Source organism: Ochlerotatus camptorhynchus, unplaced genomic scaffold (genome assembly GCF_037179485.1).
Source record: "Ochlerotatus camptorhynchus isolate MF236.1 unplaced genomic scaffold, CSIRO-AGI_Acam_v1.1 ptg000010l, whole genome shotgun sequence".
NCBI classification, from domain to species: domain Eukaryota; kingdom Metazoa; phylum Arthropoda; class Insecta; order Diptera; family Culicidae; genus Ochlerotatus; species Ochlerotatus camptorhynchus.
Genome location: NW_027040502.1, coordinates 2,424,398 through 2,450,121, shown reverse-complemented (window position 1 = coordinate 2,450,121; position 25,724 = coordinate 2,424,398). Strand labels below are relative to the sequence as shown.

The 25,724-nt window shown below is 44.9% G+C and overlaps 1 protein-coding gene across 1 annotated transcript; it reads right to left on the bottom strand.

Moving 5' to 3' along the window:
• Positions 1-1,026: 1,026 nt before the first annotated feature.
• On the bottom strand, positions 1,027-22,136 carry LOC135699352 (uncharacterized). Its single transcript, XM_065219599.1, has 2 exons — positions 21,968-22,136; positions 1,027-1,220 (listed from the first exon to the last, which is right to left on the bottom strand). Exons 1-2 carry the CDS (start codon positions 22,134-22,136, stop codon positions 1,027-1,029), a joined length of 363 nt encoding a protein of 120 aa, XP_065075671.1.
• Positions 22,137-25,724: the final 3,588 nt, after the last annotated feature.

The window sequence follows — 25,724 nt, the reverse complement described above, 5'->3', positions numbered from 1 at the left end:
TCACTCAAATTGATTGTCAACTGGGAGCCAAACATTCAGAAGTCTTAAAACTAGTTACATTTCTTATGCATTGTCAAATATTGTTATCTCATAGAAATCAGCCACTCTTTTTCGAAACATATGTTTAATTGTAAGCTCAACAGCAGAAACCAAATAGTTACGCGATGAGAGCATATAAACCAGCACAGTTTTTATGACTCAGCTGGGTTTTCAATCACAATAAAACATACGTTGGCGAAACAGGTATTTAAACAAACTTTAGTAGAGTCATGGAGGCTCGAGCACTCCTGGCTCAGAGCTTTTGGTGGGAGTGAACTGTGAAATATCAACACCAATTTTACACTTAAGAAAATAAAATCGATTGACTCCACAGTACCCAGATCTAGACTATTTGTGGAATAGTTCTATAATTTGGGTTATCGTTCGTTTATGGATTTTTTTTAGGGAAGTTGATCGATGTTTTCTGCGCCCAGTTAGTTATGATTTAAAAAAAAGTTGGAGGGTGGTGTACAAGACACGACCGCATTTTTGACGTAGGACTACGAAATTTTTGTTCGGTTTTCTAGTTCTTTGTTTCGGATATTATTTTGAAATTAAGTGAATTTCATAACTCAACTCTTTTGTAGAAAGTTGTGGTGGCCCTGAACTGTGATGGTTTCTTTATGGCAAGCTTTGCTATAATCACTGGACCTCATGGTTATTCGCGTTTATACATATCACTTGCGCAGGAAATCAGTTTGGCACGGCATTTATGACCAGCATACCTTCCAGTAGCATGCAACAGGTCAAAATTCGCCCAAATCTGTCAATAAATTTGTTTGTTTTGCATTTGCTTATAACAAAATACTGAAATTTTCGGGAACATTCACGCCAAAGAACTCACTAACACACTTTTTGTTACATGCTTCATGCGTCCCTGTCGCTTCAAAGTGTAGACGACATCCATGGCCGTGACGGTTTTGCGCTTGGCGTGTTTAGTGTACGTGACGGCATCACGGATTTTTCTAGGAACACCTTCAGTACACCTCAGGTTTCTTCGTAGATATAGCCGGAAATACGCTTGACACCACCACGTCGAGCCAGACGACGGATGGCAGGCTTGGTAATACCCTGGATGTTAACACGCAGACGCTTAGCGCCTTCTGTTCCAAGAGCTTTGTCTCCCTTGCCACGACCAGTCATTGTTGCTTGATGTTTGTCGTTGAACGGGTGAATCGAAACTAAGCCAAAAGCGTAGTTATCAACTTGTTATATAGACAACCAGCTCTGCCGGTACCATATTTTCTCGCTTCCCATTGGCTACATACAGTAACGATGATACAGCTTTGTCGATATAGGGAATTTTTATCGATGCGTAGAAATGTTTCTGATCGATTGATGATAAAAATTTTGAAATTGGTCCAGGGACAACTAAGTTATTAACGTTCAAAATCTTTCATAATTTCATCTGTCGGTTTTCATATAGTGTACCCCCGTCTTCCCGAAAGACGTAGTCCTACGTCAAAAAACAAATCGGTAGTGAATACCCGGGACGGGACTAGACAATCGAGCTGCTCACTCTTCTTAATGAAGAATGCCTTTCGGAAAGTTTTGCGAGGTGTTTGACGGAGTTGAACAATGATGCCAGGAATGTAAAATATTTTCATTTCTATTTTAATTTGGATATTAATCGGAGCTTCTACCGCAGTTTAGCAGCTTGTACATAATTTTTGCTCAACACAATATAACAACCATAAACATCAATATCCATCGCTTAAAACACGCAGTGCACTAAATTTTTCAACTTTCCTTTCGCAAATATAAACAGTTCACAACGATATTGACGTCAACATTGATTCCGGCATCACTGCCAGATTGATGCGATTCCTCTGTCCTTTTTGACGTAGGACTAAGTCTGTGATTTATATATGGGGGTTCACTTTGTGAAAACCAAAAATGGAACATGTAACAAAATTATGAAAGATTTTGAACGTTAATAAATCAGCTACTCCTAGACCAATTTCAATAATTTTATCACCAATCTATCAGAAATATTCCTACGCATCTGTTAATGTTAAGACATTTTTCAAAATGTCACTACTGAATATAATCACCGTATGTCTGCGAAAAGCGATTTCAAAGTTGAATTCCATCCGGTCTCACCAAACGGTGTTTATTCAATCACCGCGTGGTGAGTGATTGTGTTCTCCAGTAAACAACGAAAGGCTCCCCGCAAGCAGCTAGCTATCAAGGCTGGCCTCAACCGCTGATCGGATTCAGTTCCAATAACCGTGTGTGGTGGTGTCCGGTAGTCGGCATCAGCAGCAGCAGTGCTTTCGGCGCGTGGCGTTGAACATTGTTCACCAGTACACAACGAAAGGCTGCCTGCAAGCAGCGAGCTGCAGCCCACTTGAGCATCCATAGAAGGAGGAAGAAGCCGCACCGCTGTTGATCGGAATCAGTAGCTCTTCGTGAGTCGCTGGCCATCTATGTCAAGCGCGTCATGCTAAAGAGTATAAACAGAGAGAACCCCGCTCAAATTCCTATTCCTATACAAAACACAAGCTCCTGCTGCAGTTAACAAATAAGATTTTTTACACAAGACCACGTAGTCCTACGTCACCATTGCGTACAACCCCATAGGACTATCCCTTGAAGTTTTATTCCACGATTGCTACTGTCAAATCGACCAATCAGAAACTGGCTCGGATTTGACAGCAAATTGGCTCGAAATCGCTACCCGATTGTCAAGTCCCGTCCCAGGTGCATACTATAGTAGTCTGCGCCAATGGTGTAGTGGTAAGAGTGACTGCTTTCTCATCCCAATTGGTCTGGGTTCAATCCCAGCCGAGGTCGGTGGGATTTTTCTGAGGCATACAAATCTCTGGTCACTGGTCTGGTGCGTGAGGTAAAGCCGTTGGTCCCGGCCCATGTGCGTTGAATGGGTGCGATATCCTACACACAGAGTTTAGATTAGCGAAGTCGGTAAAATTTTGCTGGGTTTTTAAACTACTGAGTTTTCAGTAATCAAGCCAGCAGTTTTTACTTTTGCTGAAAACTCCGTAAATCGCAGAATCTCTCTCTGAACTGTCAAAAATAACCGTGTTAGTCAGTACTAGTATTGCTGTATTTAACAGTAATTTATTTGTTTACATAGTTTTTTTTTGCTTTTCAGCATTTTAGTTTTAGTTTTTTTTTATGAATAATTCAGTAAATTCATCATTTCTGTTAAAATATTTCGAATTACAAATCGCTATATTGTATTTGGGAACTGAGTTTAGTGTCGGATTAGCAGCAATGCTGTTTTAACTACTTACTTACTTACTTAACGATCCTGTGCACCTCCATGGGTGCAAAGGGCCTTTGTGAAAGATTTCCATCCTAGGCGATTACTAGCTTTGGCCTTGCCCTGTTCCCAAGTCAAAATTCGGTCAACGTTCTTAATTTCACTGTTTAGGCTCCGCCGCCACGAGTCTCTGGGTCTGCCTCTGCTGCGATGCCCTGCTGGATTCCAGTCCAGTGCTTGCTTGCAGATTTAGTTTCCGCTCCGTCGTAGTGTGTGGCCGACCCACCTCCACTTCCGTTCACCACTAATTTCTGTCTCTATCGACTTCTGATGGCACAAACGATGAAGCTCGGAATTTGAGATCCAATTGTGGGGCCACCAGGCACGAATTATGTACCGCAGGCATCGGTTGATAAACATCTGCAGCTTCAGAGTGTTCTCCGCTGATACACACCATGTTTCACTGGCGTTTAACAGCACAGACTTCACGTTCGAGTTAAAAATTCGTATTTTGGTGCGTCGACTGATCTGATTCGCTCTCCATACTCGTCTTGTTAATCCGTGCATCTATGTCGCTCTTGGTGCCGCCGTCCGACGCTATCTGGCTGCCAAGATATTGGAAGCTTTCGACTTTCTCCACTGCCTGCCCAGCTACCGAGAAATTGGAACGGTTTTCCGTGTTGACATCCAACGATTTGGTCTTGTTGACGTTGATGGTTAGACCTGCTTCAGAGGAGCGTTGCACAAGGTCGTCGAGCTTACTCTGCATGTCAGAGCGCCGTTGTGCTAATAACGCAACATAATCAGCCAAATCGAAGTCGTTGAGATGCTCCATAGTAATAGGCTGCCACAGCAACCCACGGTTCGGTAGAGGTCAACGGCTCCAACCATGATCTCGTCGATTACGATGAGGAACAGTAGCGGTGATAATATACATTCTTGCCTCACACCCGCGATTACCCGAACCGGGTCAGACAAAGCTCCGTTGTGCAACACTCTGCATGAGAAAGCCTCGTACTGCGCTTCGATGAGATTGACGATCTTATCAGGGACTCCCTTGCGTCTCAGAGCGCCCCACAAGTTTTCGTGGTTTAGTCGGTCAAAAGCTTTTTCGTAGTCAATTAATACCAAGTACAGGGACTCTTGGAATTCATTAACCTGCTTCAAGATGATGCGGAGCGTGACAATATGGTCCACACAGGATCTTCTAGCACGGAATCCTGCCTGCTGTCGTCGGAGAGTCGCGTCGATCTTCTCCTGTATCCGATTGAGGATAACTTTACACAGAACTTTGAGAACAATACACAGTAACATGATGCCTCGCCAGTTGTCGCATACAGTTTCATCCCCCTTCTTGGGGACTTTTAACAAGACGCCCTGCATCCAGTCGGCCGGAAAAGTCACGGTGTCCCAGATGTTGACGAATAGTTGATGCAACATTTGTGAGGATAGCATGGGGTCAGCTTTGAGCATCTCTGCTGATATGCGATCGACCCCCCGGGGCTTTGTTGGACTTCATGCTTCGGATGGCTGCTTCTATCTCCTGCAATGAAGACGCTTCAGTCCTTGGCGGATCATGCCGAGATGTTGATGGTTGGTTGACCGTTGAAACTTCGAGAAGTTGTTCGAAGTGCCCAAACCAACGTTTCAACTGGTCAGTGGGGTCGACGAGCAACTGTCCAGTCGCGTCTTTCACAGGCATCCTTGGGTTCATCCTTGCCCCGCTCAGGCGTTGCTTTATGTGCTTGTCCCGTATACAGGAACGCTCAACTTCCCTCTCTAGAGCCGAATACCGCTGACGGGCCTCGTTCTTGGCTCCTCGGGTCCTTGTTCGCTCTATCGCGGCTTTTGCTTCTCTCCACTCCTCGACCTTCTTCCAGGTTTCATCGGTGATCCACTCCTTCCTCTGAGTGCGCAGCTCACCCAGGTTGTTCTCGCTTGTTTCAATAAAGGCATTCTCGTCCACTGTTCTTCTACGCTGCCACCTTCCGGAATATTAGCTGCGCGAGCCTCGAGTTCTTCAACGAACGATCTCTTCACTGCTGGGTCTTCCAGTCGGCGTGTATTGAATCGCCGCCCAAGTCTCTCCTTCCGCCGTTGAACCCGCGCAATGCGTAGGCGGATCTCACCGACCAGGAGATGATGGTCAGACGCGATGTCAGCGCTGCGTTTATTCCGAACATCAAGAAGGCTCCGTCTCCACTTTCGGCTGATGCAGATGTGGTCGATTTGGTTCTCTGTACATATATCCATCACGGGAGACCCATGTGACTTTATGCACTGGGCGATGGGGGAAGAGCGAACCCCCGATCACCATGTCGTTGTTGCCACAAAACTCTGCAAGCAGCTCGCGAGACCATGGCGTCCCATAATGCGCTCATAGTCCGAGTTGTCGGAGCCGATCTTCGCATTGAAGTCGCCTGTGTAGATCTTGATATCACCTCTTGGAGTCTTATCCACGACAGCATTCAGTTGACTCTTTGTCCTGCAATTCGGCAACAACGGTTGGCGCATAACATTGGATTATGGTAAGGTTTCGGACCCGTGTTCTGAATCTGGCAACGATTATTCTCTCATTGATAGATTCCCACTTGATGAGCGCAGCCTGTGCTTGGGCGCTAAGCAGAAAGCCAACTCCACGATGTCGCTGAGCGTTTTCACCTCGCATACCAGAATATAAAAGTACCTGTCCGGAAGGCAGCTTGTGTTCTCCAAAGCTCGGCCAGCGGACTTCACCAAGTCCCAGGATTTCTAGCTTTATACGGCGGGCCTCACTGGCGAGTTGTGCCAGTTTATCCTGTTGGGCTAGCGTCAGTACATTCCATGTTCCAATTCTTGTCCGTTGTTTAGCGCTAGTCGGAAGTCGTTGCCATAAAATCAGTTCGTAATCTTCCACTATAGGTTTCTGTAACAATTTGAAGGTTTCGGAGACAGTAGGTGGTTGGCCTAAGGTCTCCTATCCGCCGTGATGGGACTGCCATCTTGGGTATAGCGGTCAGGGGAGAAGCATTTCGTATTCAGCCGCTGGATGTCAGTCAGACGCTGTTTGAGCCGCCCCTAACATGGAGAACAGACGCTCGGGTTTTGTAAGCCACATCCTCCTAAAAGGATGCAGCTCCCCCTTCCCTGTCAGCATACGACCAAACTTCCCACCGAGGTTGGTTAACCGATCTTGACGGGTCTACCCAACAAACTATTTTAGCTGCAGCTTAGCTTATACAGGCAAAAATTAGCTGCATAAGGCAAATTTTGACTGTATAAGCTAATCTGCAGCTAAAATTGTGTGTTGGGTAGTTTATAGTCTTCAAGTAAGCGAAGTACCGGTGGTACGCATTATCCCAGTCATTTGCCAGCCACACTTAGAAATACCTAATCTTACACGTGACGGAATCCATATTTGACATAAGGGATGAGACGTAAACAAACATGTCATGTAAAATTAAGTGCTCCGAGACTGAAAAGTTCGAAAGTACGTTTGATTGAGCTGAATTTCGCGTCTATTATGACTCAATTTTATGTCAACATTGACGCTCGTATACATATGTCCGTCTCAGAACACCTAAATTTAGATCAATTTTTCTAAGTGTGTAGTCCAGGTTGTGCGCTCAGAGCTTCCTGGTGGATTGGTCGGGTGGTGACTTTTTTGATGTGTCGGATTGCGTGCCTAAGTCCGGAGCTCTATAACATGAAATTTAGTTAAATTTCTTTCTTCAAACTAACTTGAACATCTGGAAGTCAATGCAGGAGTGCATAAATTTCGTGGTAGTTTATGTACTCCTGGGTTGACTTCCAGATATTTCACTGATTTTCACAATGGTTTCCTGTTTTCACGCGGAGATTTCCGACGACAAGTGCGTAGGGTTGAATGAAGGAGGATAACATAAGAAATTTGCTTTAAGATGGGTTTAGACAGGGCAAGTCAATTGATCAAATCAGTTGAATTCAACTGACTTGAACGCGAATTGAACGTGTAAACCATGCCATTCAACTGACTTGATCAACTCACTTGAATTGAAAAAAGTTGAACCAGGCTCAACTTTTCAAGCCAATTGAATTCAACTGAGTTGATCAATTGACTTGCCCTGTCTAAACCCAGCTTTACTGTCAGCATCAGCAATGTTGGAATTTCGTTTGATGACTGCTCCAGTAAAACATAACGAATACAGAAAACTCGGTACTCTATTTTACTGAGTTTTAGTCATTATCCGCAAAGCTGTTTTTACGGTAAGTTCAGTACTTGCTCTTACCGTATTCAGAAGTTTGTCGCAACAGCTACTGATCGTCAGTTGTATTATTGAGAATAGCTGAATGTTCGGTAATTTTTGTGATTTACAGTTCGAAAACTGTATTACCGAACAGGGAAGCCGTGATTAAGTGTGTACGCAGGTGTAGAAGCTGAATGTCATTTACCGGAATATCTCACCTTCTATAGAGTAGGTACACCTATCGTCGCTATATTCATAGTCTGGTGGATAGAATTTCGATCCATCAAAAAGCGGAACAATTTCAAAATATTTTAGACCAACAATTGAAAAGGTATTATCAAATTTTCTAAACAAAACGTTAATTATTCTTTCCTCGCCAATCGAACGCAAATTACCGGCATAATCGGATAGGGGAAACTTTCCCCAACCCAAAGATGGTGTAGTTTGCGTTGGCGAGCCTTGAGTCACGAGAAAAGGGTTTCCGAAGTTTTGTTCGCCTTAGCTGATGTGCTCTTTTCGTTGTTGGTCATAATTTTCTCGATTGGTTCCGCTATTTGACAGCTCGGGTTCCCGAGATTCTATCCGCCAGACTATGAATATAGCGACTTAAGGTACACCGTGTGGTCGGTTAATGCTGGGTAATGCGCAATACAGATCCCATTGCGATCACTAGCCTCTTCCCAGCAACTCCTATCCCTACCTCCCAGTGGTACCGGCCGGGAACTGTGAGCAACCTTAGGGAAGATCGGGTATCCAACCCCGGTGGGCACTTTGGTCATAGGCTGACAGGGAAGGGGGGGGGGGTTTGCTTCGGCAAGCCTGAGCGTCTGTTCTCCAGGAGGAGCGGCTCACAACAGCGTCTGTTTCCCATGTTAGGGGCGGCTGATCTACGTCCGAGTGCCAGTGAAGGACTCTAAGCACAACTGTGCACCCTGCTCCTCCGGAAAGTTAGGGGGTTGGTGTCAGGCCCTGCGAGCCAGCCGTAAAAAAAGCATTGCAACGGAAAATCAGCAACAGAGGAATACGAACCGAGACCAATGGCAACGACCCCAGCGATGAAATAGGACTTGCGATTGGAAACTCGGCACGTGAAGGACCGTGGATTCGGCATCGTAGCGCTGCAGGAGGTGTGTTGGACAGGATCCATGGTGCGAACGTTTAGAGGTAATCATACCATCTACCAGAGTTGCGGCAACACACGCGAGCTGGGCACAGCTTTCATCGTGATGGGCGAAATGCAGAAGCGCGTGATCGGTTGGTGGCCGATCGACGAAAGAATGTGCAGGTTGAGGATCAAGGGCCGACTCTTCAACTTTAGCATAATCAACGTGCACAGCCCTCACTCCGGAAGCACTGATGATGACAAGGACGCATTTTACGCGCAGCTCGACCGCGAGTACGATCGCTGCCCAAGCCACGACGTCAAGATCATCATAGGAGACCTAAACGCTCAGGTAGGCCAGGAGGAGGAATTCAGATCGACGATTGGAAAATTCAGCGCCCACCAGCTGACGAACGGGAACGGCCTACGACTCATCGATTTCGCCGCCTCCAAGAACATGGCCATACGTAGCACCTTCTTCCAACACAGCCTCCCCTATCGTCACACCTGGAGATCACCACAGCAGACGGAATCGCAAATCGACCACGTTCTGATTGATGGACGGCACTTCTCCGACATTATCGACGTCAGGACCTATCGTGGCGCTAACATCGACTCTGACCACTACCTGGTGATGGTCAAACTGCGCCCAAAACTTTCCGTCATTAACAATGTACGGTACTGACGCCCGCCACGGTACAACCTAGAGCAACTGAAGCAACCGGATGTCGCCTTAGCATACGCGCAGAATCTTGAGGCAGCGGTGCCAGAGGAGGGCGAGCTTGATGTGCTGGAGTACAGTAAAAGCAGCCATCACCGACGCAGCCGAGAGCACCATCGGATACGTGGAAAGAAGTCGACGGAATGAATGGTTCGACGAGGAGTGCAGAGCGATTTTGGAGGAGAAGAACGCAGCGCGGGCGGTAATGCTGCAGCATGGAACCCGACAGAACGTGGAACGCGATAAACAGAAGCGGAAACAGCAGACCCGCATCTTTCGGGAGAAAAAATGCCTCCTGGAAGAAGCGGAGTGCGAGGAAATGGAACTGCTGTGACGTTCCCAAGAAACACGGAAGTTCTACCAGAAGCTCAACGCATCCCGCAACGGCTTCGTGCCGCGAGCTGAAATGTGCTAGGATAAGGACGGGAGCCTCTTGACGGACGGACGTGAGGTGATTAAAAGGTGGAAGCAGCACTTCGATGCGCACCTGAATGGCGAGGAGAACGTAGGCACGGGAGACCAGCGCAATGGAGGAAACGACTACGTCAGTGCAGCAGAGGATGGAACTGACCCAACTCCCACGCTGAGGGAAGTTAAGGATTCCATTCAGCAGCTCAAAAACAACAACGCAGCTGGTAAGGATGGTATCGCAGCCGAACTCATCAAGATGGGCCCAGAAAAGTTGGCCACCTGCCAGCACCGGATGATAGTCAGGATCTGGGAAACAGAACAGCTACCGGAGGAATGCAAGAAAGGCGACCATTTGGAATGTGAGAACTACAGAGCGATCACCATTTTGAATGCCGCCTACAAAGTGCTATCCCAGATCATCTTCCGCCGTCTATCACCTAAAATGACCGAGTTCGTGGGAAGTTATCAAGCCGGCTTCATTGACGGCCGATCGACAACGGACCAGATCTTCACCGTACGGCAAATCCTCCAGAAATGCCGTGAATACCAGGTCCCAACGCATCATTTGTTCATCGACTTTAAGGCGGCATACGACAGTATCGACCGCACAGAGCTATGGAAAATCATGGACGAGAACGGCTTTCCTGGGAAGCTGATCAGACTTGTAACATTAGAGCATGTCCCATTAAATTAAAATATACTTGTTATTGTAATTGTTTGTAAGATAGGAGCTAGATCTAGAAATTGTTAGAATATTTAAAATAAACTCGCCTATTTGAGCGCCGTCCGCTACCAAAACTGCTCGAGTAGACGACTACCACCCCTTCTCAACGGTTGGCAAACGTGTGTGGAAGGAAGTTCAGTCCTCCCATTGCGAGCGACGGAGGAGATAAATAGGCTCCCGACCGCTTGAGGAGGCCTCTTTTGTGGAAAACCTTGTGACCGTACGGACGCGCAAAATTATACAGTCGAAATAGAAAGTATAATACGGATTTTTACCTTTCGCGTGTGTGACGCCGAGTGTGGCGAGTGAAACGGCCTGTAACCTGGCCAGAAGATCCTAAAACCAGTCTCGGTAGTGCATAACTCTGGTGTTCGGACGAAGTGTGCCGAAACCTACACGTGGCGTGCGTAGTATTTGCCACCGAGCTGGTGCACAGTCCTAAGTTCGCGAGTGTCCGTCGGTTGTGTGGTAGCCGAAGGAGTGAATAATTGCCTCCTTCGAGCTCCTAGTGTTGGTCCGAGAAACCGGAAAAGAACAGGCCGTTAGAACGGTCCACATTAGTGCGCGAGTGGTGAAATCAAATTTCGTACCTCTGTCCGAAAAGTGCGCCACAACCAAAAGAAGTACGCCTAACCACGTGTGCTCGCAGGATTCCTAGGAGAATCCCTGCCGCAATTGCCCCGACGCCTGCGACGACGCAGAGAGCAGCGAGCGACGGCGCGGGCCCAGCGTAATCTCCCGATCGACAGAGTAGGCAGCCCCTGAGGGAAAAAGGTAAGTTGCATGCTACCTTCATAATGTTATAGACTGACTGATCAAAGCAACGATGGACGGTGTGCAAAACTGCGTACGGGTTTCGGGTGAGCTATCCAGTTCATTTGAATCTCGCCGGGGTCTGCGACAAGGTGACGGACTCTCATGCCTACCTGGGCTCAACAACCGGGGTACGATTTTCACGAAATCCGGTCAATTTGTGTGCTTTGCGGACGACATGGACATTATCGCAAGAACATTTGAAACACGAAGCAGCAAAGGTCGGACTGGTGGTGAGTGCGTCAAAAACAAAGTACATGCTAGTAGGCGGAACCGAACATGACAGGATTCGTCTAGGAATTAATGTCACGATAGACGGGGATACTTTCGAGGTAGTGGAGGAATTCGTTTACCTTGGATCCTTAATGACGGCTGACAACAATGTGAGTCGTGAAATACGAAGGCGCATCATCAGTGGAAGTCGTGCCTACTACGGGCTCCAGAAGAAACTACGGTCAAAAAAGATTCACCCCGCACCAAATGTACCATGTACAGAACGCTAATAAGACCGGTGGTCCTCTATGGACACGAGACATGGACTATGCTCGAGGAGGACCTGCAAGCACTCGGAGTTTTCGAGTGCAGGAGAACGGTGAGTGGTGGCGAAGAATGAACCACGAGCTCGCTGCACTCTACGGCGAACCCAGCATTCAGAAGGTGGCCAAAGCCGGAAGGATGCGGTGGGCAGGGCATGTTGCAAGAATGCCAGACAACAACCCTGCAAAGTGTGTGTTCGCTACTGATCCGGTTGGCACAAGAAGGCGTGAAGCGCAGAGAGCACGATGGGCGGACCAGGTAGAGCGTGATCTAGCGAGCATTGGGAATGACCAGGATGAAGAGCGGCAGCCGCAAACCGAGTATTGTTGCGTACTATTGTTGATTATGTCTTATCTAAAATGTGATGTTGTACTAATAAATGTATGTAGGGGAATTTACGTATTCTCGTCAATCTAAGCAGCATCTGCACTTCTACTAGCATTTTCTCAGCGTCACGCACGTATATGATGTGTCTGTTTGTTTACATTCATCTGCTGCTTGCTTCTCTATCCATTCCAATCGACAGAATTTTTCAAAACGTTTTGAAAGCGTTTTTACAACGCTCCAAACTTCTCAGGTGAGTGTGACTATTGTCGGCAGCCTCTTTTTCTTCGGCAACCTTCCCATTAGAACTGCGTGTTAACCAGCTGTTCTATTATCGGCAACTCGAAATCAACCCCATTTTGTAGTGCGTATGCTTTATTTGAAGAAAAATGTAGCATTACTGGATTGCTCGATCGTTCAAATATAATCAGATTGAAGCTGAAAGGCTAAACAATCGTTTGGACACATTCAGGGAAGTGCGTTGATGGGAAAACATAGTGAAATTAACGTTTAAATTTAGGTTGCCGAAAACAGTCAATGGGTGCCGAAGCCAACATTTACCCTATGTAGGTACACCGTGTGTGCGGGCTGCCATTTCGGAGATCATCTGGCCGGAAATAATTGTACATTACATGAGCCAACTCATCGGATCAACTTTCGCAACAGTCAAATCCCCAATAAATCCTGCAAGCAGGTATAAAGCGATGTGCTGAGCTACTTCTACTCGCGACAAGATTTACGACTTCACCAATCCGGTTCGAAACGGTCAGTTGCATTCCTTCTTCGATGCAGCATCCTTCATCGTGCCACTATAATTGAAGCAGGCAAGCACCGAAATCTATCTACGGGCGCCATCTGGCCATGTGATGGCCGCGTCTAAGTCTGCTGCAATCAATAGGGAATGATGGCGCTGCACCTTTCCGTAAATGAAACCCAAACTGCATGTGTGATCTAAATCTAAAAGCTGTGGCGAGCAGGGTTTCGCTCGGTAGAGGCCTTGAACTTTGCCAGGATTGGCGGTTTAGGAGGTGGTCGTTCACATCTACCGCCGTGTGCGGGTCCGGTCCGATCAAAATCCCACGGTGTAATTAGTTTTGAGCCAGCACAAAGCGTCGGTGCATCTCGGCGGATCTGTCTTGGAGACAATGCTGCCGAACGGAGTGTACGGAGGGGTCGGCTGAGTCTCTAACCATGATAATGATGGTTTTTCGGAGAATGAAGTACAGATACAGAGTGCCTTCAGTGTGGTTCTTTGGATTACACATGGTGATTAGGGAAGGAAATTATAAAACTGTGCGTTGCTCTATATAAACGAAGCAAAGGTTAGGACTCCAACAGCGTCTTTTACACTTAAAGTGTCAGAATCTATGTGTGAGTATGAGTTTTTGACAGTGCCATCTACACAAATTTGTAAAATTTAAAGAAGTCCATCAAATTTCGAATTTTCCTAGCCTAATGCTAAGCCATTCCGAGCATCTAATGCACTGCAGTGCCGCACGGTATTCCTTCAAATTAGGCAACGCAAAGGTATCAAAAGACTATAATAATGATATAGAATTAGAATTGCCCGGAGAGCAAACACAGCCATACGACCTACACGTATGCACATGCAAGGATTGATTCGGTTGCAGCATATCCATCTTTCTTTGACCAGCTATAACACCGTCCGTTGCGCAGAACGAACCGCAGCAACCTCGATTCATGGGAAGCTTGCCTGAACGTGATAGGCCGATAATGACGCACGGCCCGCTAAGATCGCGCAAGACAACAACCACAACAAGGGCAAAAAACTGCCCACGAACAACAAAAGCGAGAACATAAACCCGAAACTATAAACGATCAACATTAAATTTGAGAAGAGGAGTCCCGAAATGCAAAAGAAATCCTATACGAGAAAGACAACAACAGCAACAGCAAAAAAGCGCAGAAATCTCGGGCGATAGCATCAGTAGCAGCAGCAACCAAAAAATGCGTTCGCGGCGGGTTTAGCAGCGAAGGCGAGAGAGAATGGGATGCAAAAACGAGGTGAATAGCCCGATTTTAGAGCGGTTTGTCCTCCCCCTTGGATGCCTTTTCCCATCCCCGTTGCGGATCCTTTGTGCCCAGGGAACCCGTGCGAAACCCACAAATAAGTCATTATAAATTCTAAAATGCAGTTTCGATCTCTGCCCGTTTCTTGTTCTCCTCCGATCCCTCCGCTGTTGGCTGTGGGATCTTCTTTCTTGCTTTGATCTTGTTTCTTACCCTTAACTGGCGTCCCGTTTTTGCAATCCCCATGGTTTGCAACTAATGGAAATTTTAGGAATTTCACAGAACATAAACTCACCGTTTAGTCGTCATCACAAACGATAAGTTCTGGTGACAGCAGCCAACAGCAAACTATGATCATCGCGTCCAGACAGTGGCAATAACTTAACATTGGAATTTTGTCACCTGATGTAAGGAGATCTGCTGATCTTCTCGTCGTCGTCGTCGGGTTGTGACATTGACATGTTGCTAAACACGCGAAATAAGATGCCGTTGTCGCCGCGAGATGATACACGCGTTCCGTCCCTTTTCCCAAAAACTGCAGTATCGAGAGGAATGCACGCCGGTACGGCGGGCAGCATTACTCAAAGGACGACAAACTGGAATTTCTTCATCTTTCGTCCTTCGACGGCTTCTTTCTTGCGAGCGACGACCGAGCTTTCCACGCTGTTATTGTGGGACGAACGATCTGTGTCATCGAAGCATGCGCGGCTTTATGGTGATGGAGATTGCAATCTCACGTAACAACCATCATCAGAAATTTATATGCAGCAGGCTTGGCGGCCGGCAGGTAGTTAAGGCGCAACCCTTCTTAGTTTACCTGCGGGATATGTGACAAAGCGTGATGCAAGGCTTTGATCCGGAAAATTGTCCCAGCACCAAGTCCTGGCTTTCACAATATAATCTAGTAACGCATGCATTTTGACGTCTTAGGTTGCATCATGTTTCAATTCACTGGAAATCTCAAAGATCATTGTTTGTAAACTTTCTGGTTCGCAAACTGAGACCACCAGAGCCTCCTACGCGATCATGTTCAAACTCGTTTCTAGCATGCCTTGAGCACTGACGAGACGCGATCTGGCTTTGCGACGTTCGCGGACGAAGCATTCGGTTGGTTGTTGTTTTGCCCATTCTGCAGATGTGTATCATTCGTATGTTTATGTTTATCTCGATTGGCATGCACAAACACAGCACAGTCACCGGGTGAAATTATATCTCCGATTCTTATTATGATTCTTCGAGCACACACTTTGCGCGGTATGCGATAATTCACCAAAGAGGCAACATAGAGATATAATTACGAGCATCGGTGCATTGTCAGAATGGCTTCAAAAATGGCACATTATAAGGATTGCCGTTGCAAAGCAATGAACATTCTTTCTATACGAACCTGCATTGCACCAAAGCAATCAAAACAAAGCAATCGGTTTGAAAACTTTCAACATTACTCATCATCTGATGCCACAACGATTAGCAACCGATGTTTCTGTTCGACTACAGAACCACTACTATTCTCGGTATTATTGTCCGTGGAATGTTCGTTGTGGCCAGATTAGAGCCAATGAATCTGAACTTCCATTCATGTGACTGTTTTTATACGTACTTATTGCGTTGCACCTGATATACAAAGAAAGATTTAGCGCCCACATGTTCGGGAATGTTATGACATATTTTGCTTCGCTATTGCAAGTACAGTATTTACACTTTATTTTGCATTTTTGTTTGCCTTCTCCGTACGCCACCCACAACGGATTCATTCCACGAGATATGAACCGTTGAGAGTCAAAGTGGTACATTTGCTATTTTTACCATTTTGGAGTTTTTTTGCATTAATGGTATTGGTGTGCAAGGATCTATTAGGATAATAACAAAAGTTTTAAATTTGGCCTCTTAAACACAAGTTATGCCCTGCTTAATTTTCAGTGTAAATCGCAGTGCCATTCGTCGCAAGTTAAAGTGGTTCATGGGCAATTCTTATTATTCAAACCAACAAAATGCATGAAACCCAACAAAATTGCGACCGTCACGAAAAGGTGTTAGGGTTTGAATGCTTATAACTTTGTCATTTATACATGTAATTAAAATCCAAATACACCAACCCACAGGAAATAACTCTATAATAGCAACCGTGCAACGTCGTGCGTTTATTTCGTTTAAATTTTTAGTTTAGCTTAGAATAAAGGGTGATACGGTCAAAATTTGGTCAATATCAACTTGACGTATTTCTTTCAATTTTGAATTTAAAAAACCTGAACACCCCTCATTTTGAAGGTGTGTGTGTGTAGAATGTTGCTCCTATTTTGATTTTGGAATTCACTCTTCAGTTGTCAAAATGCCGTCCAAGCAAGAAGAGCAGCGTATCAAAATTTTGCTCGCGCATCGCGAAAATCCGAGCTACTCGCACGCAAAGTTGGCAAAATCGCTAAAAGTTGCCAAATCAACCGTTACAAATGTAATTAAAGTGTTTGGGGAACGTTTGTCGACAGCCAGGAAGTCTGGATCGGGGGGAAATCGAAAACCGGAAGCCGCTGAGACGACAAAGAGAGTTGCCGGTAGTTTCAAGCGAAACCCTAACCTCTCTCTCCGAGATGCCGCAAATAAGCTGGGTGTATCGTCTACAACCGTGCAACGAGCCAAAAAACGAGCCGGACTATCGACTTACAAGAAGGTAGTGACTCCAAATCGCGATGATAAACAAAATACGACGGCCAAAGCGCGATCCCGGAGGCTGTACACGACGATGCTGACGAAGTTTGACTGCGTGGTAATGGACGACGAAACCTACGTCAAAGCCGACTACAAGCAGCTTCCGAAACAGGAGTTTTATACGGCAAAAGGAAGGGGAAAGGTAGCAGATGTTTTCAAGCACATGAAACTGTCAAAGTTCGCAAAGAAATATCTGGTTTGGCAAGCCATCTATACCTGTGGCTTGAAAAGCAGCATTTTCATAGCTTCCGGGACTGTCAACCAAGAAATTTACGTGAAAGAGTGTTTGAATAAACGTCTGCTGCCTTTCCTGAAGAAACACGGTTGTTCCGTACTGTTTTGGCCGGATTTGGCATCTTGCCATTACGGTAAAAAGGCCATGGAGTGGTACGCCGCCAACAACGTGCAGGTGGTTCCCAAGGACAAGAACCCTCCCAACACGCCAGAGCTCCGCCCAATTGAGAAATACTGGGCTATTGTCAAGCGGAACCTAAAGAAGACCAAAAAACTGCTAAGGGCGAGCAGCAGTTCAAGGCAAACTGGCTTTCTGCGGCAAAGAAGGTGGACAAGGTGGCTGTACAAAATCTGATGGCAGGGGTCAAGCGTAAGGCCCGGCAAATCGGATTTGGAAAAGCGGAAGCCTAACTGAATATTTTTCCTGAATTTTATACTAATTGAACTTGAAAAAGAAATTTAATTTGATTTTTTAAATAAACGATTTCACCGATTTACACGCGTTTTCCCTTGACCAAATTTTGACCGTATCACCCTTTAGCTATGGTTAGTATTTGAACCTTGTAATTAATTAAGAATTTCAATGCAATTAGAAAAGAGTGATTCGTTTCCAATGCAATGTAGCAAAAAGCTTCGTGATACGTACATTTGTCGGGATTTTTATGGCAAGATAAAAGTGAGCTTGTAGATATGAAGCTTTTATAGCAAGCTAGCAGATGAAAAGCTACATATAGATTAGACCTGTTCATTTTAACAGAAATGTTCGGGATGCAGCGGGTCAACCGTGATTACTGTTCGTCATGTTAATTTGAACTTCTGTGCAAATTTTCAGCAAAATCGGAGATGATTTAGAGGTGCTTCAAGTTAATTTTATGTTTTTTATGTAATTTATGGCTTATAAAATTTGTATCTCGAGACTGAAACAACGAAAACTGCTGTAATAACTTTCAAAGCGAAGCTTAATGTGTTATCTACCAACTTTGTGGCTAGAGGTTGACTATTCAAAGTGATTTTATTGAAGTATGACTTAGTTTAATGCTTGAAGATATCTTAAAAAGTGAAGAATTTCAAAGTATTTGTTCTACGAACTTTCCACCCATATCATATAAAAATGTGTAGTCTACGGCATAATGTTCCTTATACTGTTCTAGAAATTTCGTTCAAACATAGTTTTCGTGTTTATTCCATAGATTGAGAGATAAAAATCAGAAAAGAGGCCGTTATAGCTAAAACTCACAAGACAACAGAGCCAATAAAAGTTTCAGTTAGATTGACAGAACATAGCTGCATTGCTTTTCAATGACGACCGATGACTGTTTCATTGATAGATGATTTTTTTAGAAATATGAATCCTCAGTAGACGTGTTTTTTTTATCAAAGGCAAGTGTCACTCGAGCCATCCAAAATGGAAGATGTGGAAAGGGCTACAATCCCTGAAGTTGGTGTGGTAAGACCGCATTTTGAAAGAAATTGTCTACCAACCGCAAGACGAGTTCTTCTGGTATTTTTTCACTACCATCGCAAAGAACAAAAATCTGTTCCCCAGGGTAGCGCTATAGTTGCTCAGTTAATAACAGAAATTTATAAAATAACGAACATCCGCACCCAGCGAACATGACATATCGCTAAGAAAAAAAAAAAAGGTCGGAAAATGTTATGATAACATGCGTTTAAGATGGGAAAATCGTCTAAACCAAATTTTCAATGTGGCACATCAACAGCAGTTGGTTAGGCCCGAAATTGATTTAGATGATGAGGCCTTGATGGAGAGTAAGTATATGATAGGTGCTTTGATGGATAATATAACATTAAAAATTATAATAACAAAAAACTATTACAGCACAGGCAACATTAAGCTATGTAATCAAGCAAGATGAAAACATGCAAGACTCAGAATCTGCAGCAGAAAATTCGGATGATGAATATTTGGAACCAGATCGCAAAAAGAAAAAGATTTTTCCATGGAGCGCAAATACCCTCACGCTTTTAGATAGAAGCATGGTCTCGTACAGTGCCGCCGCGGCCATCTTAACAGCAAGTGGGATTGAGCTGGGTTTGAATAGCAACGAAATTTCTTCTAGCCTGTCAACAGTCCGTAGATACCGCCAAACGGTAATGTTTGTGGGTTTATTATGAGCTTAAGCATATATTTGGTATTCATTTTGTTAACAGATCCGACTTGAAACGGAAAACATCGGCAAAACTGAGTTCATCATGAAATGGATTGGTATTACACATGGATACCAAGCAAATGTCGAAAGGACCAACTCAGAAACCAGACGAGCGACTTGCGATTACGGTGACAGGCAATAATAATGAGCAATTACTTGGTGTTCCAATCATTCCAAGTGGATCTGGAAGAGATACCGCAGACGGTGTTTATGCAGAATTAGAAAAGTGGGGAATCATCAACCAAATTAAAGCTATTGGGTATGATACCACTGCCTCCAACTCTGGTGTACACAATGGTGCGGTTGCTTTGTTAGAGGAACGCCTGGGACGAAAATTGCTGCATTTCCCGTGTCGGCACCATATTCTGGAGCTGATTCTAGAAGCAGTATTCACATTAGCTATGAAGGAAACATCTAGCGGACCAGACGTTGCCATTTTTAAGAGATTCCAGAAGTCCTGGAAAACGATCGACTCTACAAAATTCGACCCCATGGAGCCTTCACCGGAGATATCAGTTGAAGACGTAGAGAGGATTGAATCTACTACAAAAGGTTTCTTGGAAAAGTCCTTTACACGTGCAGACTATCGAGAAATGCTGTTACTTTCGCTTCTGTTGGTTGGAGTTGAAGAATATGATGGTTTGAAAATCAAAGTGAAAGCTCCTGGTAAGGCTAATTGAATGATTGCATTGAAGAATAATTTTAGCATGATTTATTATTCTTTTAGGAGCTATGCATCGTGCGCGCTGGATGGCTCGGGGAATTTACGCACTGAAAATTTACCTCTTCAGATGCCAATTTAGTTTGCGTCCTCGAGAACAAAAAGCTTTAAAAAGGGTATGCCTGTTCATAGTGAAAATTTACTTGGACGCTTGGTATTCTGCACCCTTAGCTGCGGCTGCTCCAAGGAAGGATTTTAATCTATTGAAATCTCTGGAAGAATACAGAACTGTGGACAAGGAAATTGCAATTTCTGCAAAAGCCAAATTAATGCGACATTTGGAGTACCTTGGTGAGCAAAACGTGTGCCTTGCATTTTTTGACGATGGATTGTCCGAAAATATAAATCGTAAGATGGTGCAGAACCTATCGCGGACTATGAATAGTGTAATAAAGTGGTTGAACAGGACGATCTTTCTGAATACATCAGCGAACGATCTTTGGATTTTTTTCGACATAATGAAAACCCCACCCAGTTTCTCCTTGAGAAAGACCCTTCTGAGTGGGAAACAAGCGAGAATTACAAACAAGCCAAAGATGTGTGTTGTAGTTTGGCGGTTGTGAACGATTCAGCAGAACGAGCTGTAGCTTTGGGTCAAAGGTACAACGATTTTGGTACCAAGAATGAAAATCAAAAGCGAGCAATAGTGGCGAATATTTTCTCCAACCGCAAAAAGGTTAAGGAACTTAGCAAAAAGGCGATTGTTGATCTTTGCTCCTCGTTATAATTAGAAGTTTTTTTTTTGTTTCAATGTTAATTATTCATTGTTGTTCATAATCAAAATATATTCTCAAAATAAAAATCAATACTTCCTGCATTTCATGTGTTGTTTACCTGTGAAGACTAATTTAGTCTTACCTGTTTCTCTGATTGCTCTAAGGAAAATCGTCAATTTATTCGAGCCTTTAACGTATTATTATTTACGGTAATCACGGTTGACCCGCTGCATCCCGAACATTTCTGTTAAAATGAACAGGTCTAATATAGATTTATAGATTGGGAAATACGTGAAAGAGAAAGAATTTAAATGAACGCCTGAGTAAAATGGCTAAGCCGAACATTGATTTTTCGCGCCGTATCCGATCCCTTTATCTTTAAGAAATTCCGTGGTTTCTTGGGAAAAAGAAATTCTAGTCTCTGCCATTTCGCCAACGAATCGGCTGGAAAGCAGTGGTGTTTGACGCGGTTTTCAAGTTCAAGTTCGTCAGTCAAGTGTGAACTCAGTGAAATTCGATCAAAAAGATAAAGGTGATTGATTTAAAAGAAGTGTTCGAGCCAGTTAATTAATTCGATAGATTTTTTGTGCATTTAGATTTTTCTTGCCTGTAGCAAGTAGTTCGCGTTTCAAACCGCTTTGTAGATAGTGTATCTAAATACAAAAAGGTAATTGTTAATTAATTTTGCAAATTTAAATACTAGATGAGTAATTTTGTGATTTCGCGTTGGACAGCTCGTTCAACGGGCTTTTTTGTACGGGCTGGAATTTTCAGCGAGTTCGGCTTCCATCGTCGCCGGACCGTCTGGTTTATCGTGGCGTCAACTTGGCCGCCATTTCCGTCCATTGGATTTGGACAAGACCCGGGTGCATTGCGAAGGCCCGCCTCTTGTAGGTAGATAAACGGAGTGTCGTGAAGCCGCAAGTTTGCTGAGCGAAATTTTCCCCAAGGGTCGCCAAAAGCCGTTGGTAGAGTCCCCATTACGTTACAACCCCGGGGGCCGTGACATTTGAGAGCTCGGACCGCAGAAGTACGAAGCCAATTGCGTACCTCGGTTCGGATTTTAACTAAAGAGGAGAAGATTACATTTCATCTCGGGCGGTCATAGCGGAAACATAGTACGCGAAGTCGTGCGACGGTACGTTGGTCTCTCTCTTCCGCGGAGCGAATCTCCCGGGAAATGCTCGACTCCGTCGATGCTCAGCTCTCTAGAAAGCAAATCGGAAGCCTTCCGTCCAGCCGCCACTACCTCCGCACCTCTAATTTCGGCCATACCGCACACGGTTCACTTTTCGTCGCTGCACGCCATTTCCGCAGCTTGATCGGCGCCATTCCGAGACCGGCGCCATCATCACAGGTCGTCGGAAGGTCGACAGTCGCCATCTCCAGGACCGTGGTAAGGTCACTGGCCGCCATTACCGCTCCATCCGTCGCCATCACCGATTCATCCGTCGCCATCATCGCATCGCATCGCATCGAATAAACCTGCGCAGGTATGTCCGTACTTTTTATTTTCATGGCCATGAATAGTTTGCTTTTTGAACCGAGTTTAGTCCAACCCGAATGAATGTTAAGTTTTTTCGTTGAGTTACTTATTTTTCTGTCACGGTTTTTTAGCTGACTCGCTCGCCATTGAGTTCTTGGGCTGGTCTTGGATTCGCATCAGACACATTCGATTTAGCTTGGTTCGTTAGGTTTAATGAAAATTGGGACTATAATTTGTGGATTTCTTTGAGATTGCGGGTTTCCCTGATGGTAAATGGATCGGATAAAGGTGTTCTTTCGATAAAGATTAGTTTCCGTTAAAGTTTTGAATTTCATTGAGGAAGGATTTTTAATCATACCGTTCGAGTGGTCCTCTGAGGATCAGTCGCTAAGTCGGGCAAAGAAAACACGACCGGTGGTCTCTCGTAAAGGGAATGGCGCTTAAGCCACCGAGTTTCACTTGAACCTCGAGCATTCTTTCCGAACGGTTACAACCGGTAGAAACTAACGATTTTAAATTGGCTCACTACTTGACTAGCCTATTGGTCCCAAGCAAACCGATTAACTTACCCCATTCTAGTCGTAATTCTAGTACTGAACTATATTTGTTTTGATGCGCAATGAAAGTTTGACAGATAAAATTAGGGGTTCGTGGATTTTCCTATGTTTCGAGGGGTGCATCGATTAGCTTGGTACCGAAGATAGTACCAAAGTTGAGCACGCTTCTTCGGGACCTTCTGGTCCCTCTATGAGTTTACTGCGCGTTTATTCACGGCGTCAGTAGTGCCAGTCGTATCGTGAAAGCGGAGAACAAGAAGAACAGTGTTGAGGATAGCTCGAGTGCTCGGCGCCTAATACATAGGTGCCACAGTCGGAAGAAGTGTTAGTTTGTTTACTAAAATGAACCATGCCCATTTTGTTATGGCATGTTTGCTATACGAAATGCGCCTCGTGTTTATTAGCGAATTTCACATCAAAGATTGATTAATTGAGTAGGAAATCAGTTTGGCACGGCATTTGTGACCAGCATACACCTTCCGGTAGTATGAAACAGGTCAAAAACTGTTCAAATCCGCAGATAAAAATTTTTGTTTTGAATTTCTGTATAGCAAAATAGTGAACTTTTCGTGAACATTAACGGCAAAGAACTCACCAACACTGGGAGACCGTGAGTTCCTGCCCACCTGTTTAAAACCGTCTTGGCTCGAGTGTTCCTATCTCGAATAGGTACGCTACTCTTCCCACCGATGTTGGAAATACCATAACAGCAGTGATGAAGCAAACAAAGAAGAGGAAGAAACTCAACTCTCTCATCGGGACATCAGAAAACAACTCGGAATCGTGCAGTCAACGGTGAGTCGTGTTATTAAACGTTACTACGAAATTCTAAACATCGAACGGAACGAGAAATGCGGTCAGAATGGATGTTCTATTAGTGATCAGGATCACAAGCGTGTCATGAAAGCGTTTCATCGGAATCCCTATGCTTTGGTCAGGGATGTCCAAGTCTTTCGTTCAGAGAGCCAAGAACCGGGAGGGACTGCATTCGTACAAAGTGCAGAAGGCTCCAAATCGTGATGAAAGGCAAAATACGGTGGGAAAGTCGCGGTCCCGGAAACTGTACACCCAGATGCTGACGAAGCCTCATTGCCTTATCATGGATGATGAGACTTACGTCTCGGCGGACTTCCGGCAGCACAAGTTTGATGTTCCAGAGGAAGTAAGGAAGCAGAATCTTTCAAAGTTTGCCAACAAATACATGATTTGGCAAGCGATCTGCTCATGTGGCAAACGGAGTGTGCCGTTCTTGACTACCGGGACTGTAAACGAGGAGATCTACCTCAAGGAGTGTCTACAGAAGCGTCTGCTTCCTCTCTTGAAGCAACACTAGGATCCTACGATCTTCTGGCCGGATCTAGCTTCGTGCCACTATTCAAATGTTGTCCTGGAATGGTACAAAGCCAACTTTCGTACCCAAGGACATGAAACTCCCCAACGCACCGGAACTAAGGCCCATCGAAAAATACTGGGCTATTAGGAAGCAGGCACTACGGCACCAAGGAGGTTAAATCTGAGGAAGACATGAATAAAAGTGGGTTTCCGTACAGAAGAAGCTGCAGCCAGATGTTGTACTGCACCTAATGAGTGGAGTTAAGCGTAAGATGCGAGCGTACGGTTGTGGTATTAAATTTGAATGAAATAAATATGCCAAAAGCTTACTAATGGGTTATATTTTATTGTCTGAAAGTTTGAAAAGGATCGGTCAACTAGGTAATTGTCTACAGTGTTTTTTTCCGTGATGCAATTTGATGTGGGACACCCTTTACAATCTCAGTAGGATCGGTGATACCAACAATCAATACGAAACTAACGATTTTAAATTGGCTCACCACTTTAGTAGCCTATTGGTCCCAAGCAAACGATTAACGTACCCTATTCTAGTTGAAATTCTATTACTACACTCTGTTTGTTTTGATTCGCTATGAAAGTTTGACAGATAACATCAGGGGTGTGTGGATTCATGCAGAACATGCAGGGGTGAGTGAAATAGCTTGGGACTGCTTGGGACCGTTGTTCTGGTACTGAGTGAGCCAAAAATAATAATGATTTTCTTCGGGACCCAGTGGTCTTAGAGTTACCTTTATGATCATACCATCTTTTGGTTTTATTATTCCAAAAAACAATTTTTTTAGCTGAAATGAGTATTTGCAACCTTGCTTCAAGGTGGTAATCAAGGGCCGGTACAAGCTGGCCCCAATCTCTGTCTTCCAGATGACGAGGAGAGACGAAACGTGAAGACCTTGTAACTGTTCGTTTTTCCCGGCAAGTTCAGTAGCAAGAGACCCCTCGAACTGGGTCTCAGGATCGGCTTACTACTTGGTAATCTCGAGAAACTTCGCGGACAAAATGTGCAGCGTACGGTCACCTGACTAGAAATACTGTGTAGTGTGAATTTATTGATTTAAAAATTTACTTTGACTTTGAGGTTTTTTATTTTAACAAATTGGTGTGTTGGTGGGATTGGGTTAGATTTCTGTAGTCTATTTTTCTATTTGTGGGTGTGGATAAAATTAACTTCGTTCTTCGGTACGTACCACTGCTTATTCTGGCGTCCTGCGAGCGCTCGCTGCTGCTGCTGCTGCTACTGCTGCTGACGACGAGCTGGCAAGCTGATTCCCAAAACAGTGGGTAATTACTGTTTAACCGCACGATGGTTTGGCGGGGTTTGACGATGGTATGTGGCTGTGTAAGCCTTTCAGGCGCCCTCCCTCGTTGACGGAGATTGACACGGCCCAGGACGATACCAGAGTGACCGTGTCAAGAGGGGGAAAGCTCCTTTACGTTTAGGGGTTTCGCCCCCGAGCTTGAAAAGCCTCCTTACGGGCGGCTGACCCAGAGGTTGGATTGGTCCTTTGCGGTTAGACGTAGCAAACCGCGGTCTACTACGCCGAATCGTGTGCACCTGGTCGAGCTTCTCACCAGACAAAATGGCGACTTTCAGTCGAATTTACACAATACAAAAGGTCCTGTGAGGGTAATGGGATGTATTAGAGAAGCCGT